The following is a 26,215-nucleotide window of genomic DNA, read 5'->3' on the forward strand; positions in this document are numbered from 1 at the left end:
TAAATACTCTATGCACATTTGATGTCATTGTTGATGCATAATGGCATAGTATGCAGTAGTTGCATACTGGGAACATCCAAAGTATCTGTTGATAAGGAAAGTTGTTTAATTAAAACAGAGTGCATACATTCAGAAAATAAACAATCACCCTTGCTTACATCATTCATCAGCAATTGAGCATGTTTACCAGTAATATATACCTAAAGGGTCATCTGAGCGACACTAAAAATCATTGCTTTGATACATTTGTCTCTTCCCAATTCTTAGAAAACTGAAGGAAGGTGGGAAGAGTGGATTGCTAAAATATTCCTTTCTTCACTTATCTTGCTGCCCTCTTTGTCAATAGATTGGCATTATCGGGGGAGGGAGCTCAGAGGGAAGGGTAGTGTAACCATGAGATTCATGAAGATGGTACTTGTCTTAACTGAAAATGACAAGCAGTGTTCTATGGGAACTCAAAGGAAAGTGAATTATAATAATCCTAAAGCATATGATCAGTATCTTCCCAGTTAGGAACTAAAATAAGAAACTGAACACTGTTCCTGGGGAGGTAGAGGGTTAAACCAGTAGTTAAAGGGATAAGATGGTCTGTCTGATTCAAATTCAACTGGGTTATTTAAATACTGAACCTAAAATGGAATGAGAATAAATTAAAATATAATTTGGTTACTATGGCATTATATGCAGTCTTGTGGGAAAAACAAAAAAAAGAAGGCCCAAAATAGTCCCAACCACAACAGACAATCAGGGTAGGATGAATAGCTATAAGAATGAGTAGTAACATGAGCTCGTGTGCAGTTAGCATCATTCCTCTGAGCGCTGATGGGGTGGGGCCAAGCTCAGGATCTGCTGGTGTATCTGCTGTGGTGGGGCTAGGATCAGAGTCCCCAGGGCATATGCACACATCCATGGAAAGACTATCACACAATGAGTTCCATGAACTGCATCCCAAAGAAATAAGCAAGAAAGACACATCTGGTTATTGTTAGTGGCATGGAGTACTCTAGAGGTGTAAGATTTGTAGACCTTGCTTCAAATCCCAGCCACTTCGTGTACTTGGGTGTGGCCTCATGTCAGCTACTTAAACATTTGGAGCCTCAGTTGTTTCTATTATGTACGAAATAGGGGTGATAATACTTGGTTCAAAAGTTGTGGTAAGCCTTAAATGAAATGATACACTGATAATGTTCAGTGAATGATTTATTGCTCTTATATTTAGAGGAAACACTCAAAAGTGCCTTTAAATATAAAATGTTGAGAATAGTAAGAGAAGTGTTGGAAAAGCAGAAGATAAAATAAGATCTGCTGTATCTATTCTTCTAGTTAGCACAGTTGAATGTCACTGGTAAGACAGAAAGCCACCCATTAGGCAGCCAGGGATCCTCATGGCTGGCCAGCCTCACCATGTAATCAACACCAGTCCCGATCATGATGGAGCTGGCATGTGGAGTTCACCCTATAAGTCTCAGATAGTTGGTTCAAGGATGGATGAGTCCCTTGGGATAGATTCACACTAGCTAAACTTACAAGAGACTAATGTATATGGTAGAATGCTCCTGCTGTATGTGCATTTACTGTGAAAAACAGACCTGTCATGGGAACCAGAGAGCTCTGGCCATTGTAAGCACTCATGATTTCCCCCTAAGCAGGTTACATGGGAAGCTAAATGAATCATAGGTGAGTATCCAATATAAGTAATATGTGGCTGCCTTCTGCCCCCAAGATGGGAAGGGCTTGTGGCCATGTCCTCCTTCTTCTAACTAACCAAAGACACCAATTCAAAACACACATACACACACACGCACACACACACACTTTCTCCCAACCTTGTCTGTCTGTGCTAACCAGCTGCCTCATCCCACATGAATGCCTTCTCATTGAACCCATCTGAGGAGGGTGAAGGAGAATGCCAGGGTGTTTGTAGGTTTCAGGCGGATGCCTGACAGTTTGGCTGTTCCTGCTCCTGGCTCAGGAGACAGCCTGCCTTGTAGAGACAGCATCCTTCCTCTTGGGCAGGTGCTACTGTTCTGGAGTTGGAGGCTTTCTTTGCTTCCCTGTGCCTCCTACAATGAGTACAGGCTCCTGAATTACTAATGTAATAAACTGAGCAGTCCCCAAATCAGTATTTTTCATGAAATTTTATCCTAAGAAAGAACAAATGGATAATTTATCCCCAGGCTAAAGGACCTGGAGTAAACAACTGGGCTTTTCGACTGAGTTTTCTAGCTGACAGAGTCTCTGATTTGAAAAGTGACATCCATCTCTTTGCTCCCAGACCTGGTATATGTTGCTTTGTGGTTTGGGTGGGAGTGTGAATGTCCAAGGTAGTGAATGTCCCCAGAGGTTGAAGTGATGGCTACTTCGGAGTTTGGCTACATGGAAGCTTGCTTCTCCATGTTGTTTCTCATCTAAAAGAGTTAAAATCACGATATCAGTGACTTGCAGTCAGAAACCAGAGAAAGGCACTTCAGAATTAAGATTTGTGAGATACTTCAGCGGTCTTTTCATTTTGAGTCAGAAAATCTGTAATACCTTTGTAGCCTTGGAAGACCTCATCATATCTACACTCAAGGCTTCTTTTCTTTGCTACCCTGCACTGAGCAGCTTTCCTCCACTGGGCCCTTCCCCCATGATGGATGACCTCACCTTGAGCAGAGCAATGGAGTCAGCCATCTGTGAACTGAGACCTCTGCAACTGTTTGCCCCAGAGAAGCTTTTCCTCCTCCAAGTTGTTCTTGTTAGGTGTTTTGATTACAGCAATCAAAAAGCTAATTAAAACACAGCCATACATCATTGTGCCCAGCTGGAAAAATGTACTTGTGGGGCAGGGGGTGGCATGCATGCGTGTACAGTGCTGGGAACTGAACCAGGTCCTGGCACGTGCTGGAGAAGCTCTCTTAATGTGCACATCCCATCCCTGGGCTGGGAACTTCCTGGCCTAACCATTTCTCAAACTGTTACGTTGAGGCTGAACTGTCAACAGGAATTTTGGAGGGAGACACACATTCTAACTGCAGCACCCAATAAACAAGAGCCCAGGGAGTTGGTCCCCACTAGATGTGCCCTGTGTGAGGGAAGTCCTTCAGGTTGCACTGAAGGGCCTTAGATGGGAACTCAGATCTTGATGAAGCCAGAAAGATCCTGTTAAAGCAAGTTCATGACGATTATAAAAGCTAGTGCTACTTTAGTTTTCTATAAAATTATAAGAGAATAATGGATCAAAACACCCTGATTTTATTCTATGGTATTGAATAAATACCATAATAACACTGTAACATCAGTAACTGAGGGGCAGGGTTGGAGAGGTACAGCAGCTGCATCTGTACCCTACTTAAGTCATCATGTTGCTATAGATTCACATCCGAGTGGCATCTCTTTCTGACATTAAATGGAACCCCCCATGGGAAGCACAAAGAAATACTTGTAGAGTATACCCAAAATGAGAGGCAAGGCAATTTTCATGTTTTACTACAAAATCAACTAAATAGGAGGGAAGATAATTGTATAATGAAGGAAGTCACATTGGATCAAAACTTGTGCTGCTCTTCTTATAAGGACACTAACCATGCTGAACCAAGGGCCCACCCTGATCTCCTTATAAGGACACCAACCACACCAAACCAAGGGCCCTTCACCCAGCTTCCTATAAGGACACAAGCCAAATTGAACCAGGGCCCTGCCCTTATCTCCTAAGAAGGACACAACCACACTGAACCAGGGGCCATTATAAAGATCAAAGTCCTGCACATGTCAAAACTTCTGTTCTATAAGCACTTCTTCTAGCCTATGAACTATCTTAAGTGAGAACATGCCCTAGATCTTATTTAATTTTGGATGCCCAGCGCCTAGTACAGAACTTAACTCCTAGGAGTTTTTCACTTAATGTAATGTTGGTTATTTATTTTTATTTTTATTTATTTTTATTTTTTGCCAATTGGGTGGGTGGATGGACAAATGGACAGTAGGTGATGGACTGACAGTCCTTTTCTAGATTTTAGGTTTTCTTTCTTCTCATGCCTACATGACTAAAAGACAGGTGATGATTGCTCCTGTTGGAAAATGCAATCCTTCCCAACAGGAGGCGTTAGCAACCAATTGATGGGGAAGTGCTATCTAGTTATTTCCTTTTTTTGATGATCAGCTATCTCTCCTTCTCCCCCTGTCAATTGCCACTCTATCCAAACTAACATAGGACTTTATTCTTTCCTGCTGTGGAATGAGGTGTGGCTTTTGTGAATGAGAGACTGACAGGAATGTCATAAACATTCTGTCCTGTGTTCCACCCCTGGGCCGTTCCACCTCTGTGGCCAGAAACGTGAATCAGTCTCAGCTTTCTAAATAAGCCCAGAAAAGGAGGACCGGGAAAGCACCCTTCTTCCCTTGCCGGTCAGGGTTGTTCCCTATGGGGCTAGCATGATGGCTTTTTTTTTTCATTTTATTTTATTTTATTTTATTTATTTTTTTTTAAATTATTTTATTGTTGGTTGTTCAAAACATTACATAGTTCTTAATAGACCATATTTCACAGATTGATTCAAGTGGGTTATGAACTCCCATTTTTACCCTGTATACAGATTGCTGTGTCACATCAGTTACATTTCCATTGATTTACAAATTGCCTTTCTGGTGACTGATGTATTCTGCTGTCTATCCCATTCTCCACTGTCCCCCCTCCCCTCCCCTCCCCTCCCCTCCCTTTCTCTCTCTCCATCCCCTCTACTATAAATCGTTTCTTCCACTTATATAATTTTTCTCCTACTCCTCCTTTCCTCTTATATGTAGTTGTGTATAACCCTGAGGCTCACCTTCCAATTCCATGCAATTTCCCTTAACTCTCACTTTCCCTCCCACCTATCATCCCTGTTTAATGTTATTCTTCTTCTCCAGCTCTTCGTCTCTACCCTGTCCTTGGTTACTCCCCTTATATCAAAGAAGACATTTGACATTTGTTTTTTAAGGATTGGCTAGCTTCACTTAGCATAATCTGCTCTAATGCCATCCATTTCCCTCCAAATTCTATGATTTTGTCATTTCTTATTGCAGAGTAATACTCCATTGTGTATAAATGCCACATTTTTTTAATCCATTCATCTATTGAAGGGCTTCTAGGTTGGTTCCACAATCTTGCTATCGTGAATTGTGCTGCTATGAACATCGATATAGCAGTGTCCCTATAGCATGCTCTTGTTAGGTCTTTAGGGAATAGACCGAGAAGGGGAATAGCTGGGTCAAATGGTGGTTCCATTCCCAGCTTTCCAAGAAATCTCCATACTGCTTTCCAAATTGGCTGCACCATTTTGCAGTCCCACCAACAATGAACAAGTGTACCCATTTCCCTGCATCCTCGCCAGCACTTGTTGTTGTTGGACTTCTTAATGGCTGCCAATCTTACTGGAGTGAGATGGTATCTTAGGGTGGTTTTGATTTGCATTTCTCTGACTGCTAGCGATGTTGAGCATTTTTTCATGTACTTGTTGATTGATTGTATGTCCTCCTCTGAGAAGTGTCTGTTCAGGTCATTGGCCCATTTGTTGATTGGGTTATTTGTTATCTTATTATCTAATTTTTTGAGTTCTTTGTATACTCTGGATATTAGGGCTCTATCTGAAGTGTGTGGGGTAAAGATTTGTTCCCAGGATGTAGGCTCCCTGTTTATCTCTCTTATTGTTTCTTTTGTTGAGAGAAAACTTTTTAGTTTGAGTAAGTCCCATTTGTTGATTCTGGTTGTTAACTCTTGCGCTAAGGGTGTCCTATTGAGGAATTTAGAGCCTGACCCCACAGTATATAGATCATAGCCGACTTTTTCTTCTATCAGACGCCGTGTCTCTGATTTAATATCGAGCTCCTTGATCCATTTTGAGTTAACTTTTGTGCATGGCGAGAGAAAGGGATTCAGTTTCATTTTGATACAAATGGATTTCCAGTTTTCCCAGCACCATTTGTTGAAGATGCTATCCTTCCTCCATTGCATGCTTTTAGCCCCTTTATCAAATATAAGATAGTTGTAGTTTTGCGGATTGGTTACTGTGTCTTCTATTCTGTACCATTGGTCCACTCGCCTGTTTTGGTACCAGTACCATGCTGTTTTTGTTACTATTGCTCTGTAGTATAGTTTGAAGTCTGGTATCACTATACCGCCTGATTCACACTTCCTGCTTAGCATTGTTTTTGCTATTCTGGGTCTTTTATTATTCTATATGAATTTCCTGATTGTTTTATCTATTTCTACAAGAAATGCTGTTGGGATTTTGATTGGGATAGCATTGAACTTATAGAGAACTTTTGGTAATATCGCCATTTTGATGATGTTTGTTCTGCCTATCCATGAACAGGGTATATTTTTCCATCTTCTGAGGTCTTCTTCTATGTCTCTTTTTAGGGTTCTGTAGTTTTCATTGTATAGGTCTTTCACCTCTTGTGTTAGGTTGATTCCCAGGTATTTTATTTTTTGGGGGGGATATTGTGAATGGAGTAGTTGTCCTCATTTCCGTTTCAGAGGATTTGTCGCTGATATACAGGAATGCATTTGATTTATGCGTGTTGATTTTATATCCCGCCACTTTGCTGAATTCATTTATTAACTCTAATAGTTTCTTTGTAGACCCTTTTGGGTCTGTTAGGTATAGAATTATATCGTCTGCAAATAGTGATAATTTAAGTTCTTCTTTTCCTATTTTTATGCCTTTAATTTCTTTCGTCTGTCTAATTGCTCTGGCCAGTGTTTCGAGGACTATGTTGAACAGAAGTGGTGAGAGAGGGCATCCCTGTCTTGTACCAGATCTTAGAGGGAATGCCTTCAATTTTTCTCCATTTAGAATGATGCTGGCCTGTGGCTTATCATAGATTGCTTTAACAATGTTGAGGTATGATCCTGTTATCCCTAATTTTTCTAGAGTTTTGAACATAAAGGGATGCTGTACTTTGTCGAATGCCTTTTCTGCATCTATCGAGATGATCATATGGTTCTTATTTTTAAGTCTATTGATGTAGTGAATAACATTTATTGATTTCCGTATATTGAACCAGCCTTGCATCCCAGGGATGAATCCTACTTGATCATGGTGTATAATTTTTTTGATACGATTTTGAATCCGATTCGCCAGGATTTTATTGAGGATTTTTGCATCTAGGTTCATTAGAGATATTGGTCTGTAGTTTTCTTTCTTTGAAGTGTCTCTGTCTGGTTTAGGTATCAGGGTGATGTTGGCCTCGTAGAATGTCTTTGGAAGTTCTCCCTCTTTTTCTATTTCCTGAAATAGCTTGAAAAGTATTGGTGTTAGTTCCTCTTTAAAGGTTTTGTAAAACTCTGCTGTATACCCCTCCGGTCCTGGGCTTTTCTTAGTTGGTAGTCTTTTGATGGTTTCTTCTATTTCCTCTATTGTTATTGGTCTGTTTAGGCTGTCTATATCTTCCTGACTCAATCTGGGCAGATCATATGACTTAAGAAATTTATCGATGCCTTCACTATCTTCTATTTTATTGGAGTATAAGGATTCAAAGTAATTTCTGATTATCTTCTGTATTTCTGAAGTGTCTGTTGTGATATTGCCTTTTTCATCCCGTATGCTAGTAATTTGGGTTCTCTCTCTTCTTCTCTTCGTTAGCATGGCTAAGGGTCTGTCAATTTTATTTATTTTTTCAAAGAACCAACTTTTGGTTTTGTCAATTTTTTCAATTGTTTCTTTTGTTTCGATTTCATTAATTTCAGCTCTGATCTTAATTATTTCTTGCCTTCTACTTCTTTTCCTGTTATTTTGCTCTTCTTTTTCTAGGATTTTGAGACGATATATGAGATCGTTTATTTGTTGGTTTTTTCTTTTTTTAAGGAATGCGCTCCAAGCAATGAATTTTCCTCTTAAAACTGCTTTCAATGTGTCCCATAGATTCCGATATGTTGTGTCAGTGTTTTCATTTATCTCTAAGAATTTTTTAATTTCCTCCTTGATGTCTTCTATGACCCATTGATCATTCAGTAACCTATTGTTCATTCTCCACGTGATGCATGATTTTTTCTTCCTTCTTTTATCGTTGATTTTCAGTTTCATTCCATTATGATCAGATAAGATGCATGGTATTATTTCTACTCCTTTATATTGTCTAAGAGTTGTCCTGTGACATAATATATGATCTATTTTTGTGAAGGATCCATGTGCTGCTGAGAAAAAAGTGTAACTACTTGATGTTGGGTGGTATATTCTATATATGTCAATTAAGTCTAGGCTGTTAATTGTGTTGTTGAGTTCTATAGTTTCCTTATTTAACTTTTGTTTGGAAGATCTGACAAGTGGTGAGAGAGGTGTGTTGAAGTCTCCCATGATTATTGTATGGTGGTCTATTAGACTCTTGTACTTGAGAAGAGTTTGCTTGATGAATGTAGCTGCACCATTGTTTGGGGCATATATATTTATGATTGTTATGTCTTGTTAGTGTATGGTTCCCTTGAGCAGTATGCAGTGTCCCTCTTTAACCTTTTTGATTAACTTTGGCTTGAAATCTATTTTGTTTGATATGAGTATGGACACTCCTGCTTGTTTCCGCAGTCCATATGAGTGGAATGATTTTTCCCAGCCTTTCACCTTCAGTCTATGTATATCTTTTCCTATCAAATGCGTCTCCTGTAGGCAACATATTGTTGGATCTTGTTTTGTGATCCATTCGACTAGCCTGTGTCTCTTAATTGGTGAGTTTAAGCCATTAACATTTAGGGTTATTATTGAGATTTGGTTTGTTCCTCCAGTCATATTTGTTTATTTATGTTACTAAACCTGATTAGTTTTCCTCTTTGATTACTTTCCCCCCTTTACTGTCCTACCTCCCACTGATGGTTTTCAATGTTATTTTCAGTTTCCTCTTCCTGTAATATTTTGCCAAGGATTTTTTGAAGAGATGGTTTTCTAGCTGCGAATTCTTTTAACTTTTGTTTATCGTGAAAGGTTTTAATTTCATCTTCCATCCTAAAGCTTAATTTCGCCGGATACACGATTCTTGGTTGGAGCCCATTTTCTTTCAGTGTTTGAAAAATGTTATTCCAGGATCTTCTAGCTTTCAGAGTCTGTGTTGAGAGATCAGCTGTTATCCTGATTGGTTTGCCCCTAAATGTAATCTGCTTTCTTTCTCTTGTAGCTTTTAAAATTCTCTCCTTATTCTGTATGTTGGGCATCTTCATTATAATGTGTCTAGGTGTGGATCTCTTATGATTTTGCACTTTTGGCGTCCTGTAGGCTTCTAGGATATGGGATTCTGTTTCATTCTTCAAGTCTGGGAAGTTTTCTCGTATTATTTCATTGAATAGATTGTTCATTCCTCTGGTTTGGAGCTCTGTGCCCTCCTGTATCCCAATGACTCTTAAGTTTGGTCTTTTAATGTTATCCCATATTTCTTGAATGTTCTGCTCATGGTTTCTTAGCAGTCTTGCTGAACTGTCTATGTTCTTTTCAAGTTGAAATACTTTGTCTTCATTGTCTGGTGTTCTATCTTCTAAGTGATCTATTCTGCTGGTAATATTGTCAATTGAGGTTTTAAGTTGGTTTATTGCTTCCTGCATTTCTAGGATTTCTATTTGTTTGTTTTTTATTACTTCTAACTCCCTGTGAAATTGATCTTTTACTTCCTGGATTTGTTTATGTAGTTCCTTGTCAATGTGATCTTTCATTGTCTGATTTTGCTGTCTCATGTCTTCCTTGAGAGTCCATATCATCTGAAGCATGTATATCCTGAACTCTTTATCTGACATTCCATCTGTTGCAGCTATTACCTCTTCTAGAGTTGAGTTGACCTGCATTGCTTGTGGTCCTTTCTTTCCTTGTCTTTTCATGTTGCTTGCGTTTCTTTCTGCTTGGTGAAACTGTTGTGTTTTTGAAATTTTTCCCCCTGTTTATTTATGTTGCTCTTGTATATTTGGGATATCTCTCTTGTAGGGCGGGTAGTGGCTGTGATCCTCCTCTAATCAGGGTGATCTATCCACTACGCTGGTTGGTCGTAGGTCTGCCTGCCCTGCGGGCACGGGTGGCTGCTCTACTCTGCCCCCACTCCAATTGCGGTGACGTTCCTACCACGTCCTCGGATCGTTGGTCCTGATCCGGATGTGGGCAGCAGCTCTTCTCCACCCCTACTCCAATTGATGTGACGTGTCTACCACGCTGGTCGGCCTCCAAGCCTGTTCCGCCGGTGGGTCTCAGATCTGCCCACCCTGCGGGCCTGGGCGGCAGTTCTGCTCAACCCCCACTCCCAGTGGGGGTACCTAACTGCCTTTCCAACGGGTCTCTGGGCTCCTTCCGGACGCTGGCAGCGGCTCTGTTCAACCCCCACTCCAACCAGTGTGACGTGACTGCCTCGATGCTACTCGTCCACCACACTGGCAGGCTGCCGAGCCTGTCCTGCCAGTGGGACGCAGGACTGCCTACCTTGCAGGGTCAGACGGCAGCTCTTCACGGCCTCTACTCCAAGTGGGTTGACTTGGCTACCCTGCCGTCGGGTCGCTGGTCCTGTTCCAGGCGAGGGCGGCTACTCTCCTCGGCCCCAGCTGCAGTTGGGGTGTCGCGATACCACACCGGCGGGACCCTTAGCCTGCTCTGGGCACAGGAGGCAGCTCCACTCTGCCCCCCAGGCCCCCGCAGCACCCGGACCAAGAAGCAGTCCCTGTAGGATCCCCAACCCTGAGCCAGAGCCGCTTCGGGAGCCAGGAGCCGGTCTCTCCGATCCCCGCGACGTTCTGCTAGGAGCAGGATCCTCAGGGCAACCGCCGCGGGTAGCATGATGGCTTTGACCTTGCAATTAGCCACACTGCTTTTCTCCTACCTTTGAGAAGGGTTTGGTGTTGAAGGGACACACAATTAAGCTGTGATCTTGTAATCAATGGTGCCCCTGGAGCTGCTTAAGCTGTGACCTAAAAGTAGCTTTTCCTCTGTGTATATGAGACTTCAGTCATACAGATCTTTATTCAAGTAGTTGTAACCGTTTCCACACCCAGCTAACTACTGTTGAGAGTTTGTGCAGAAATGCTGAATGTGGTTATTAAGTTACTAAAATGCAAGGGGAAAAACGTCATTGAAATGTGAGACCCAGGTGAGGTCTTTTCCGCTTTGCTCTCTTGGCTCAATTCTTCTTCCTTTTCTGTTGCTCATTTGTAGAACTCTGAGCATACTTTCTTGGCCAAATTTACAAGTGCTTCTCTTTATCTCTTTTCTCCTGGCACAAACGTGTGACCTGGGTGGATAGTTCTTTTACCTCTGGTGACAGTTATTTACTACTGATCAAAGTTAGTTGCATTGACTTTAGAAATACCATCAGAGGGGAAATTCAAGCTGTTCAAATAAAACTAGTAACAACCAAATAGAAAGCAACAAAGCCATTGCTTTGTGGTTTGCTACACTTCTAAGTCAAATAATCACTTTGTGTTTTGGATTGTTTTGCAAGAAGCTGTGTGTTTATGAGTAATTAACTTGGAACACAGGGGAAGAGAATAGAGTTGGCAGGTGCATTCTCACCCACATCAGCCAGTCTCCTTGGCATCATCTTTAATAGCCCTGTGACTTATAATCCACATTCATCCAGCAGCAAACCCAGGGGCCTCCCTTACGAAGCCAGCCATTCCCACTGCAGGGCACCACGGTGCTGCCCACCAGGCCCATGCCTGGGTCATCAGTGACTGAGGTTTTTGCACTGGACCCACAAGCTGGTCCCATTTCCACACCCAGTTCCTCACGCAGCAGCCAAAGTGAGTGTTCTAAACAGAAGCAAAATCTGTTCTACACCCTCCACCCACTTCTCAAATAACTTGGAATCAAATCCAGAATCCTGGCCATGCCCACCACGCATGCCAAGGCCAGCAGATCGGTCGCCTTACTTCTTTGCATTCTCCCCTCCCTCACCAGTAGCCATGCTGGCCTTTTTGCTGCTTCCCATTCATTCACACTGTTTTCCAGCCTTTGGCATCTGCAATGTCCTCTGCCTAGGATGTACTTCTCTCAGATATCCTCTTGGTTTGCTTCCTTCAGCCTCAGAGGTTTCCGTTTGTTAGACAGTGCTATCTTGCTCCCCACCCACACCTCTATCCCTCACCCCCTGCTTTGTCCTCCCTAACACCTGTCACTACTGACAGATGAGGTGCTTACATGTCTTGTCTGTCCTTTTCTGCCCTAAAATATAAACTCTATTATGAAGGTGAGGGGTTTTGTTTTTGTTTATCATTTTATTCCCAGAAACTAGGACAGTGCCTGACACCTCAAGTCAGACAGTAAATGATGAATGACATGGGAAGAATGGCCCCTTGGTCCCCTGCCTGGGTGATTGTTTTCACCTGGTGTATGTTCTCTTTTCCGTAAGCTGTCCTACACTGTTGTAGGGTGCAGGAACAAGGAGAGCTATGTAGCTCTGTCTCTGGGCAGTTACAGGAGAAAAGTGATATGTTTGATGTTTTTCTAAATCCAAAAAAGAAAAACGTACAAAATAAATATATCTTGTCCTCATCTGCTTCTCCTTTGACCACCTAAATTTTATATAAAATACCTTCAAAGCATAAATCAAAATGTTTATAGCAGGGTAAAGAAAAGCCTCATATATGTAAATAAATAATAAATTATAAGTGTTCTTAAGAATTAGAAGAATTACAGTGAAGCTCATAGAAGAAAGATACATGTCTTGCCAGGTGAAGCAGCACACGCTTGTAATCCCAGCCACTCAGCAGGCTGAGATAGGAGGATCACAAGTTCAAAGCCAGCTTCAGCAAAAGTGAGGCATTAAGCAACTCAGTGAAACCCTGTCTCTAAATAAAATATAAAAAGGGGCTGGGGATGTGGCTCAGTGGTTAAGTGCCCCTGGGTTCAATCTCTGGAAAGAAAGAGAGAGAGAGGGAGGGAGGGTGGGAGAGGGGAAGAGAGAGAGAGAGAGAGAGAGAGAGAGAGAGAGAGAGAGAGAAAGAAAGAAAGAAGGAAGGAAGGAAAGAGAGAGAGAAAGAAAGAAGTCATATAAATACTTGCACAGTAAAACAATATACTAATTGAGTCCTTAGGAATCCTTATAAATTAGGAATTGCTTTTCTTTGGAGAGAAGCAATGGAGCAGGAAGCTAGAAGGTCTGCCTCTATTCGTCTTATAGGCTGAGTATCTCCTCTGGGGCTGAATCAGTTCAAAACTCAAAAGCATCTATTGCCTTTTTGGGGGGGTCCTGAATTAAGATATAATAATAAGAATAGAGACCAAACCAAATCCCATATAAACAAAGACAGGTTAGGTTATGTTCATTATTCAGTAGAAAGACTGCCATCACCAAAGATTAAGGGATTAACTCTAAATTATCCCTTCCCATGGGCATTCAAACTATTCAGAGCCTTAGAATCATATTTCCAAATTGGCTGGCATCCCCTGCCCCCTGTGGTGCTGGGAGTCAGAGAGGATGATGAGAGCAGATATTAGAATCACAGCATTTTGAAGCCAAGAGAGATCCTAAGACCTCATTTACAGAGAGATAAATGAGATTCAGAGAGGTGGGAAAGGTCAGATTCAAAAGATGCTTTCTTTAAATGTTCACGGAAAGGGACTATAATGATGTGCAGTGTCTTTGAGAGGGACAGGAGCTCCACTTTGAGGGGAGACATTGAAAGGCTACTGGGACATAGAGAAAAGAGCCCTGGATTTGGGACTGCATGCTGCCTATGTCACTCATTAATGGTGTAGCATTGAGCAAGTCTTGTCTGACTTTCTATTTATAAAATAAAGTGAATGAAGATAAAAGGTCACCATGAGAACCAGGTAGAAATACTCTCATACACTCAAGAAAAATTAAAATCTAGCCTCTGCCTGATCCTGGACAGTATACAATTCTGTACACATTTTAAATGTGTGGTCTCTTTGTATAGGCCATCAGTGGCGTAGTCCTGTTTTACAAACAAGGTAACTGAGGCTGAAAGGGATTAAGAAATATTCCCAAAGGTACACAGACAGCAGATGACATTGCAGAATTAGAACCAGGATTGGTGGGACAACAGAAGGTCTCCTGACTTCTTGACCCTAGTGCAGCCTGTGGTGCATGATTCAGAAACATTTCACAAATCAGTGCTCTTGGAGGAAATGTATTTAAAAAAAGAAGGCATCCTTGTAAATTGCCCCAGAAAGCTTTGTTAACTTCTTAAAAGCAAAATGGTGCACATAAACCATTCTCAAAGACCCATTTAACCTAAAGGGGAATCAGCAAAATCACTGATACATGAATGTTGATATTTAGTCATTTGGAAAGCATCTTTTGGGCCCATCTAGGGCCATTCTGCTAAACATTGGTTTATTAATCTGGCATGATAGTTTTTTTTTTTTAAATCAAAGTTGTATTTTATCAGATGTATATATAGTAGCATAATAGCCCCTTCTTTTAAATTGGAGGATTATAGTTATACCTAGTAATCGGTTCAGTCCAACACAATCCTACAGCATGGAATTCAATTATAATTCACGTTTCCTGCCTTTTCTGTCCCCTCTTCTCTTCCCTCATTCTCCTTCTTCTACTCTTCTGGTCTTTCTTTCACTCGTCTATTTATTTATTTTTGATTGGTTCTTTCTACTTATGCATAAAGGTGAAATTCCTTGTGGAATATTTTATATGCATATAGCATGATTTTTAAAAATTCATTCTGTGCTTCCCCCCCCACCAGCCCGCCTCTCTCCCTATCTCCTCCTTCTGCTCTATGACCTTCCCTATGGCCTTATGATACCTGATTCTGCCCTCCTCCTTCCTTTATTTTGCTTATCCCTTGATTTTCTGACTCTGATAGGTCATCTTTTATAATTTATATGGACAATCTATTTATCCTGTTTTATGGGATTTACTATTATTGCAGAATACGTGACTAGTTTTTATATACTCTATTTTGCTTTGATGTTTATATTTGGCTAAATCTATAACAGATGCCAAGTTCTTGAGTAAGGCTATAATGCTCACCTCCCCCCATTATTATATTGTTTCTGTGGGATGAATATAATCTACTTTATAATAATCCACTTTGAAATATGTCTACATTTTTGGGAGAGAGGAACATTCCCTAAGTTTCCTCCCACTCCACAGTGGGGCTGGGAAGTGGAGGGACAGGTAAGGACCGTCTGACCTGGATTTATTTTTATATGATCCCATGGTTTAAAGTTAACTCTGCTGTTTTCATCGAGCGCTCTCTGGGTGGGAGAAAGGAGGAAGGAGATGCAGCATTTTGTAATATGAAAGCACTTCCAAGTGGTTGGATTTAAAAAACATGAATAAAAATAAAAGGCAAACACAGATTTGCTTTTATAGGACTTAGGTTTCTAAGTTTAAAGTGAAAATTTCCCTGGAAAATCCCAAAGGACAGTGAGGGACTGTCATTCTTACGCATGTGGGAGCTAAGAGAAACCAAGTGACCGCACACTTGCACCCCCTACGTCATAGAGCAGCTGGAGGTTAGGTTCCCTGAGTCACGTGAAAGACTACACTCTGTCAGTCTTTATCTGTACTCCTCTCTGGCCCAAGTGGGTTCTGCTGCAATCCTACTGGCCACACATGTCTGCGATGTACACAACTCAGGGTCACTCCATCCCTGTGTTCTCCACCTGCAAGAGTGGGGAGCGCAGAGCAGGTTTCAAACTCTGTTCCTCTGCACAATTGGGGTCCAGATCAAGGCAAGTGGCTATGCCTTTGATATCTGAGGTCCTTTTCCTCTCCCCAAACATACCTGTCCATTCCAGGCTGGACTTAGTATTCTGAGTGTTTTATGTGTTTGAAAACAGTGTACACCTACTTAAAACTTTTTTTTGGTGGCAGGGGGGAGTAAAAACAATTTGAGATAAACCAGAAACACTGGTTTCCCTCTATTTCTCCCCTAACTACCAGTGTTTAAGGAAATGTTACTTAATCTTTCCGGTTTCAGTCTCTGTGTTTACAATATGAAGGCTTTGGGATAAATATTCTAAACTTAAGGTATTACTGCTAAGAACCAGCTAACTCAGAGAATTTCTGGAAACACTACTACCAGCATGTTTCACCAGGCGCTGAATGATGGTGACAGAACATGTTCCTTGAGTATTACTAAGATAACAGGAAAATGGAAGGAGAGCCATTTTCTCTTTATCTTCTTAATTAGTGACCCTACATCAAAAGGTAGTCTCTGTTGTAGGGATTGTCTTTTCTGGGACATAATTACTTTTTTTATTCAAGATACTTTTATTTTGACAAAAAAGAAATACATAACTCTTAACAGCTAATGAACCTTTCTATAATTGTTTAGCTCTTTATTACAGAAATTATTCTTTTTGAAAGTTATCTTGGGGGGCTGGGACTGTGGCTCAGCGGTAGAGCGCTTGCCTAGCACGGGCAGGACCCGGGTTTGATCCTCAGCACCACATAAATAAAGGCATTATGTTGTGTCCATCTACACCTAAAAATAAATAAAAATTTTTAAAAAAGAGAAAGTTATCTTGGATCAGTCTTCTTGTAGATGATTTGAAAAGAGGCTACATTTAATGAGGCTAAATCACTTCTAAAGCACTTTTTTTTTTTTTAAAGAGAGAGTGAGAGAGGAGAGAGAGAGAGAGAGAGGAGAGAGAGAGAGAGAGAGAGAATTTTTAATATTTATTGTTTAGTTCTCGGCGGACACAACATCTTTGTTGTTATGTGGTGCTGAGGATGGAACCCGGGCCACACGCATGCCAGGCGAGCACACTACCGCTTGAGCCACATCCCCAGCCCTTCTAAAGCACTTTTCAAGAGTTAAATCTGCTGAGCCCAAGGGAGAGTGTTTTTGTATTGCTTGGAAGTTTCATGTTAAACGCTTTTTCTTGGACATCTTAGTTAAAATATTTGCCAGCACTTTTAGAAAACCTAAAATACCTGGTAGCCAATGTCAGATCATTTGGTTTATGAATGGGCAGTCCTCAAATGACTGTTTTTATTTTTAAACCTTTTTAAAATACCTCTCTATCCTCATCATTTGCCAATGGGGCACATTCCCAGGGAAGCTTCTAGAGGTTTCCAGAGATTTCCATTAACAACTTTCTACACCCTGATCAAGCTGAGCAATTCACAGCTGACTGTATCAGGAGTGCCCTCTTGAGGACAGACTTGTTGAAGGAAACTACAGAAGTTTTCCTTCAGTGAAGTCCCTGTACTTTGTGTCATATCACAGATCAAGGAGAAAAGAAGATATTTCATGATATGCAACATTTTGTTCATTTTTTTGGTTTTTGCCTTCTGTCTCTATTAGGTCAGCCACCATCCACCTATCTCTGCATGTCACGCTGAATCTGGAAATTTTGTTTTCTGGCAAGGTAATGTGCTAATATATTTGACTTCCATTTTATGTAATGATTATAGATTTATTTGATTCAGGAATTACTATAAATGCTTACTAAGACCAAATAATCCCAAGACTTAGGTCTCTTTGGAGGACCTGCTCCACTTGACATTCTCACCTCTTACCTCTAAAGAGTAGTTGATATTTGTCAATTGTTTATTGATATTGAGTGATTTATTTTAATTGATATTAGTTTGATATTTTCAAAAAGATCATTTAGCTTTTCCCTTTAAAAAAATCCTTCATCTTTGTCAGTTTGACACTATTTATTCCTGTAACTTTTTCTCTATTTTAGTCCATGGCTACTTGTCATGCCTCTCTTATTTCAAGAGATACTAAATATTTCCCGGTATTTATCAGAGAATAGATAGCAAGGGAAGTTTTGCTTTCAAAACATTGAAATCTTACTTCTGAAATCACATTTTATATTGATGACTTCTTTTTCATTTTAAGATTGTCATTCCTAAAATTTTGTTCAATTTATATTTTGGATGGGAAAGGGTAGCAAATTGTTGTCAAGAATAAACAAGGCTGTAAATATTTCTGACATGGGTGAATTCATTTTACTAACATCTTCATTTATTAAAAAATAAATTGGAATCTACCTTAGAAATAAAATATGAGCATTCTGGGTTTTCAAACAGTGAGCACATGTCAGTTTTTAAAGCATTTTTCTCTGCTAACAATGATGTCCCCTGATTTCCCACAGTGCCTACAGATCTTTGTAAAACTCAAAAAGTACAAAACAGTAGGCTGTGACTCCATTGCCATCCCCTTCCTCAGCCACCCAGTCCCTCTCTCTGGAGATAATTGATATGATCAGTTTAAAGTACCATGGCTTCCTTTCTCAGTCTTTGCTGTTAAAGTTTAAAATTGAAGCTTGATTTGAAATCTCTCTACCTTTCATCAAAACTCTCTGGAAACAATTCTCCTAAGGTTTCTAATGTCCTAATTGCTAAATCTCATGAATAACTCTTCTTTGCTATTTTGAAGTTATGTTTTTTTTGTTGTTGTTGTTCATTTTTGCTTGTCCATTTAGTGGACGGGGTCTTCTCAAGGTAGTCCCTGTGTGCTCCAGGTGGGCCACAGTTTCCTCCTGGACTCTGTTCCTAATCATCCTTTTCCTGGGCAGTTCTTCCTCCAACCATTTTCTGGATAATTCCATATATTTTCAAAATTCAATGATTCTTAAATCTTTTTTTATCCAATCTGACATTTCTCTGCCTTTTAATTGTGTTGTGTAGATCTTTACACTTACTGCAATTATAGATAGAGTTGTGTTAAACTGTCCTCTTTTTATTTGTTTTCTGTTTGTCAAATCTCTTCTTTGTTTCCCTTCCTTTTTTTCTCTCTTATTTTGTATTAATTGAATACTTCCTGTAACTCTGTATTATTCCCTTTTTTGGCTTATTAACTATACCTCTTTGGTTAGTTTAGGATTCGTATTAAATATTACAAATTACAATCTATCATCAAGTAATGTTATTTCACATATAGAATGAAAAACTTAAAAGTATATTTCCATTTCCCCTCTTCCAACCTTTGTGGTTTTGTGTGTGTGTGTGTGTGTGTGTATGTGTGCTATTGTTGACAAACATTTTACTTATGTATGTTATAAACCATACAATACATTATTAGTTTTTATTCAACAACCAGTTAGTTATCTTTTTATCGTTTAGGTCACAAATTTATATATATTTTATATATATATATATATATATATATATATATATATATATAAAATTCACAGACATACTATATAAAGTGCACAATTCAGTGAGTTTTATTTTTTTTCTTGTTTCTTTTTTTTTTTAAAGAGAGAGAGAATTTTAATATTTATTTTTTAGTTTTTCGGCGGACACAACATCTTTGTATGTGGTGCTGAGGATTGAACCCGGGCCGCACGCATGCCAGGCGAGCGCGCTACCGCTTGAGCCACATCCCCAGCCCCTCAGTGGGTTTTATTCTACTCAGATTTGTGTGGTCATTAGCACAGTTAAGCTTAGAACATTTTCATCACTCCCAAAAGAAAAGTCTTTAGCAAATACTTCCCCTTCCAATTTCCCTCAACATCCCCCATCCTTAGGCAACTGCTCATTTACTTTCTGTTTATATAAATTTGCTTATTTGGGGCATTGCATATAAATAGATTCATATACTATGCAGCTAGCCACTCCTGGTCTCAGCCTTACCTCTCAGCTGGACCCCAGCCCAGGCTCACACTGGCTTCCCTGCTTCCTCTAATCGTGTGTCCTGGATTGGTACCACCATTCATGCAAGTTAGAAGAATCTGATATCATTCATAAATTCTCCCTTTCTTTCTTGATTTCTATGTAATTTTCCACTAAGCCTGTCTATTTCTCTTCCTTTAATATTTATGGGACTACTGCATGCCCACGGCTATTGAGGATTCACTTCATTCCTGTTTATGCACTGGGCGATTACAGTAGCCTCTTGTTGACTTGTTTTTAATCTCTTCTACCCTTTTTCCATTCTCCACATTGCTTCTATTTGTCTTTGCAAGGTCTGTATCCAATCACATGGGTTTCGGGTTTATTTTCCTTCAGTGCACACAAACCAGACTTCTCAGCCAGGCTTATAGAGTTCACTGGGTTTTTGTTTTGTTTTGTTTTGTTTTCCTCCCTCCATCTAAATCTCTACTCTTCTCTCTAGACAACCTCGGACCTATAGGACAAAACCACATTCTACTCTTTTACACCTCTGTCTGCTTGAATAAGCTATTTTTTCTGCCTTAAGCTGCTTTTTCTCTGCCTGGTGAACTCCTAAACATTCTACCAAGCTTCATTTAAATGGCCCCTTCTGATGAACCTCTTCTGATGCTGTCTCCAGACATTTTGGTCATTCCTTCCTCTCTAGTTCCATTCAGTTATAACACACTCAGTGAGTACCTGGGCCTCTCTGTGTGCTCATAAGTTGTTTCCACTCTGTCTACCTTTCATGCTATTAACACTTCCAAAGGAAGGATTTTGTCTTATAGTTTTAGTTTCCCTGATTGTCTTATGATTTTCTAGGTACCCAGTTGGTACTTACTGACATGAGATATTTTCCTATATAATAACTGATGATTGTACTGTATTGTTGTTGTTCATTTATCTAGCCTGAGAACTCTTTGATCTACCTTACTGTCTTACTAAGTATGTATTATTTGGTATTTCATTTCAGATGTGAGATGGAAAAACAAATTCTGGGGTAAATCCATGGAAATTGTTCCTATTGGCACAACCCATGTGACTCTGCCAGCGTAAGTTGTTCTTTTGTGATTAGGAACTTTACAGAATTTAGGGCTGAGAACCCACTTTAGGGATAGGATGCCTGCCAACCCTATAGCAATGAGAGTATGATTTTTCTTTTAATCTGTTTGACAGTGAGTTCAGATATTTCTCATTTGGGCAGTCTCATTTTTTTCTTTCCCTCAAGAAGAAACGCCTCTTGCAGAACAGGTTTCTCTGAATAGATGGTTTTTAAAAATTCACTTCTACCCTCTAACAAGGTTAAGAATGGTAGTTTTCTTTAACCTTGTTGTCTTGCCTCACTGTCAAAAATTCCTTTTTAGAAAGACATGGTCTTAAAAAAAATAAAAAGACATAGTCTCAATCTTGCAGAGATTATTGATACTTATTTATAAAGCAAAATGAGTATGACTCGGGGTTATGGAACCAGGCTGCATCAATTCCCATGCCCTCTCTGCCACTTGCTCATGGTGGTCCTCCAACAGGCTGCTGCCTTCCTTTAACATCAGCAGCTCCCTCACTTGCAACATGGAGACAACAAACCACCTTCTTCAAAGGGCAGTTGTGAAGATTCAATAGATAATATATGTAAAGCGCTTAAAATAGTACTTGGCACATAGCAAGTGCCACCCAGGTGTTTTTCTCTTATTACTGTCTCTTCATAGTTATTGTTTAATTCCATAAGTAAAATCAGAGTGTTCTCTCATTGTATAAGATATAAATAATAGATGAGTAGCAAATTGTGTAAGACTCCTGTACCTTCCTCCTGCCTTCTTCCCTGTCTTGGATCAACAACTTTACACAAGCTGCTCCTGGCTCTGAGCTGCCTCCTTCATCAGAGGAGGGAGCAGGAGACTCCAGGAAACCACAGCTTCTAGCAAAGTCCCTGGTGGCTTCCAGAGTGCTGTATGGCAGAAGGTCCTCCTTGAAGAGCAGACACTCAGAGTGCCTGCCTTGGCACAGTCAGTGTGAGGTCCCCGAGTGAAGGGATGAGTGACTCTCTGCCAGACTTAGTCTGTAATGCAGCCAGTGTTTGTATCTGCTGCTGGCTCCTCTGGGAACCATTACTACTTCTCTTCCCTCCTTTCTAGTTTTGGAGATCATTTTGAGTGGAACAAAGTGACCTCTTGCATCCACAACATCTTAAGTGGACAGAGGTGGATTGAGCACTACGGAGAGATCGTCATCAAGAACCTGAATGACGATTCCTGCCACTGCAAAGTGAATTTCATAAAGGTAATTCAGGGGTGGGGGGCTCTCTGAACATTGACCCTGGAAGGGCTGTGGCAGAGCTGGTGCCTCAGGACAAAGGGCATCTGAGGCATTTGTCACCTTCACCTCTGTGCCAACACATAATCAGAGCCAGAGGCTGCCCAACCACAGCCCCACCTTTGTTTGTTACCTGGACAAGGGCCAAGGCCCGTCCTATCTTCTTTCCTTCCACCCTTACTCTCCTGTGATCTGTCCTCAGCACAAAGTCAGAGAATGCCTTTTAAAATACGTCATCACGCCCCAACATGGGTGCACCTTGAAGACTTTATCCTACATGAAATAAGCCAGACACAAAAGGACACATACTGCAGGTTCCAGTCACTTGAGGTCCCTCAGGGAGTCAAATTGGAGAGACAAAAAGCAGACTGGTGGCTGCCAGGGGCTGGTGCAGGGAGGAATAGGGAGTTATTTAATGGGGATGAAACGTTCTGGAAATAGTGGTGACAGCTGCACCACATTGCAAGTGTGTCATACCACTGATCCATACACTTGGAAATGGCTACATGGGAAGTTTTATGTTTGTATGTTTTACCATTAGAAAAGTCATGCCATATCAGTCCTTTGAGCAAAATCCTCCAGCAATTTCCATCTGCATCCTTACCATGGCCCACGGGGTGCTGCACAGTCTGCACTCCCTATCCTCAGCCCTGTGCACATTCACTTGCACACATGCATGCATGACACACACACTCATATATACACACCACCCTCACCCCTTTCCAACCTCAGCTCCTACTACCATCTCGTCCTTCCTCTCCATCCTTGGGCCACTCTGCCTTCTCTCTTTCCTCAATTCCCTCTTCCTGGGCTGCTCCACCCAGACCCTGATATCACCACCCAACCTGCTGGTCACTCTCTTTCTCAACCCATTTTCTTCACAGTTTTTGTTACCATCTGAAATTGCTCTTGTTTTGTTTTCCTACTCTTCATACCCTTCTCACCATCCTCTACAAGAGAAAAAAACTGGGTCCATCTTATCATCTCTGCTGCCTGGAACTGGTGGGTGCCTGGCACACAGCAGAGGTCCATCATACTCAGAGAATAAGTGGAAAGATTGGTCAGATTTTTTTAAAGACATATAGAATAGTCTTTTTATCTTTCAACTGCTTTGATTTGAGGTTTCCCTCCATATTCTCTCCCTCCTTGAATCCTTCTTGCCCTTGAAAATCTTTTGCACTTAAAATGGCTTTAAAGCATTATCCTCCTCAATGAATATTTGCATTTAACTAAGATCAAAATCATGAGCTGAGTGATGAGGTTCCAGTTGTGGAATTTCACACAATACCTCTCTGCTCTACCTGTAACCCGTAGGGGACACTTATGATATGATTGATTGGAGTCTTTATGATATTCTGTAAGTCAAATTGGGTTATAGAAAGACATAAAGCTGGTAATGACCTTATATTTGGGGAGAAATAAAAAGGACCCTATCTTGAAAGCTTCACCTAAGCTCTCTGCAAAAAAGAATCAAAAGGCAACCTGGAGCAGGAGTATATTACCTCTTGTCCAATGCAAGATCTGGATCGCCCAATTCTGAATATTTTCCCCAAGGAAATATGCTCAACTCCAACATCTACCATCCACCTTGTTCTCATCCACTTTGGTAGTTATGAGAAATGAACACTGGACCTGCCTCCAGTGCTGAAAGAGAACCTGACAGCAGATGCTGGTTACCTATGGAGTATGGCTGGGCCCCTATGTGGCCTCCCCTTGAATTGGCAGCATTGGATTTGTTGGCAAATATCTCTAGGAGAAAATCTGACCTCTGCTTCATAATTAACTTAAGAACTTAAGGACAGTCACACGCACACACACCCCACACCACCTCCATTTTTGTGTGACTGGAGAACTCAGTTTTAAAGTTTGGATTTGCCTCTGAGATGCTGTTACACCCTGCCCTTCCTTCCCATTTTTACCTCAGCCTGGGAATGGAGAAATTGAACCACCAGAATATGGCCTGAAAATGCCACTCAACTTTATTGGTTTCCAAATGTGGATTCTGTTTTCAGCTGAAAATAGTGCTGGGATTTTTGATTTATGGAGAAATGCCTTCTGTTCTTTCATGGAGATTTTAAAGGGCAGCCAGGTAGTTGGGAAGAATTGAAAAAAATCAACTCTAGGGAGTTGGAGCTCCCTCTTCTGGCTGGAGTGTGGTACTGTACAAAACCCACAAGATAGAGCTGAACTGGGCTGGGGCTGAGCTGGAATGAATGGAGCGCCAGGCTGCATCAGTCACTGACGGCAACCAATACACAGAGAAAACGTGGGTTGTGCACGTTCCTGTGATCTGAACGAGCAGTGCTAATTTGGGGGAAAAATAATAAACTGCAAATGTAAGCAACATTATCCTTGATTGGTTTGCAAATAACTACTTCCTTTAAGGAAAAAAATATGAGTTACAAATTTATTTCTTCTAAATTGTAGTATTCAGATACATAGTGCCCTAGGAGTGAGTCACAAAGACAGCCATGGAACAGCTGCTCCATAGGAGGGGGCTTGTGAACCAAGAATAGAATTGAGCCTTTCATTCCTACATTGCATGTAGGGAAGGTAGGGGGAAATGTATCTTGCACAAATGTTAGTAATCCAATTACAAACCAAATAGAAATTTAACCACTGATTTTTACTAAATAACTAAAGTTATTATTTTTAAAAAATATTTTTTAGTTATAGATGGATGCAATATCTTTATTTTGTTTATTCATTTTTATGTGGTGCTGAGGATGGAACCCAGTGCTTCACATGTGCGAGGCAAGCGCTCTGCCACTGAGCCACAACCTGAGCCTCTAAAGTTATTATTTTTTATTTTTTTAAGTTATTATTTTTTAAAGAAAAAAAAAGCCTGAACCCAGGCATAAATGCAGACATGTAGACCAATGGAAACAGAATAGAGAACCCCAAAGTAAATCCACACATTTATAATTAACTGAATTTTTGACAGATACCAAGAATACACAATGAGAAAGAACTCTTTCTTAAATAAACAGTGTTGGGAAAACTGGATATCCACATGCAAAAATAGTGAAATCAGACCTTTCACTCACCTCATATACAAAACTCAAAATGGATTAAATACATAAATATAAGATTCCAAACTGTAAACTGCTCAGATAAAGCTTAGGGGAAAGCTCTATGACAAGGATCTGAGCAATGATTTTTTTTTCTTTCTAAACTAGGACCCAAAAGCACAAGCAACAAGAGAAAAAATAATAAATAAACAGATGGGTTTTAACAAACCAAAAAAACTTCTGCACATCAAAAGAAACATCAGTAGAGTGAAGAGTCAACCCTTGGAATAGGGGAAAATATTAGCAATCTGTATACCTGATAAGGTGTTGATATGCAAAATATATAAGGAACTGAATAGTAAGAAAACAAATAATCTAATTTAAAAATGGGTAAAGAGGCTAGGGATATACTTGTCTAGAATGTACAAAGTCATGGGTTAAATCCTCAGCACAGGAAAAACAAACAAACAGACAAACAAACCAAAAAAAAAAAAAAAAAAAAAGGACCTTTCTCCAGATAAGCTACACAAATTGCCAACAGATACATGAAAAATGTTCAATATTACTAATCATCAATAAAATGCAAATTATATCTCACTATGAGATATCACCTCATTCCTCTTAGAATGGCTATTATCAAAAAGATGAAAGTGTTGGCAAGGATGTGGAGGAAGGGGAACACTTGCACACCCTTGGTTGGAATGTAAGCCAGTACAGTCAACAGGGAACACAGGATTAAGGTTCCTCAGAAAATTAAAAATGGAACTCCCATATGATCCAGCAGTCCCAATACTGGGGAAATATCCAAAAGAAATGAAATCTTTATATCCAAAAGAAATCTGCACCCCCATGTTCATTGCTGCATTACTCATAAGAACCAAGATACAGAATCAGTCTGAGTCCATCCACAGATGAATGGATAAAGAAAATGTACTATGTACAAGCAATGGAATATTATTCAGTCATTACAAAGAAAATCCTATCATACGCAACAGCATGGATGCACCCGGCAGACATGGAAGTGAAGGAAACTAGGCACAGAAAAGCAAATACCACATGATCTTACTTATATGCACACTTTTAAAAAGTTGAACTCAAAGAATCAGAGTAGTGGTGGTTACCAGGGGTTGTGGATGAAGGATCAGGGAAATGTCAGAGGACACAAAATTTCAGTTAAACTGGAGGAATAAGTTCAAGAGATCTATTGTACAAGTGGTGAGAATAGTTAATGATGGTGTACCATGTACTTGAGAGTAGTTTCACATGTTCTCACTGAAATAAATACGGGAGGCAAAATATGTTAATTACCTTGATTTAGCCATTCCACATTGTATACGTATTTTGAAATACTGTGCTGTGCATTTTAATGTCAGACAAAA

The 26,215-nt window shown here is 40.3% G+C and overlaps 1 protein-coding gene across 3 annotated transcripts in view; it reads left to right on the forward strand.

Moving 5' to 3' along the window:
• The window catches only part of OSBPL3 (oxysterol binding protein like 3), a 187,029-nt gene that overhangs the window by 148,799 nt on the left and 12,015 nt on the right, over positions 1-26,215 (forward strand). For all 3 annotated transcript variants that reach the window (XM_081285669.1, XM_081285671.1, XM_081285670.1), the window contains 3 exons: positions 17,216-17,279; positions 20,489-20,567; positions 21,648-21,792. In XM_081285669.1, the coding sequence (XP_081141795.1) occupies positions 17,216-17,279; positions 20,489-20,567; positions 21,648-21,792 (288 nt within the window). The remainder of the gene's footprint in view (positions 1-17,215; positions 17,280-20,488; positions 20,568-21,647; positions 21,793-26,215) is intronic.

The sequence above is a fragment of the Spermophilus citellus genome (genome assembly GCF_964194105.1).
Source record: "Spermophilus citellus genome assembly, chromosome: 3".
Lineage (NCBI taxonomy): Eukaryota > Metazoa > Chordata > Mammalia > Rodentia > Sciuridae > Spermophilus > Spermophilus citellus.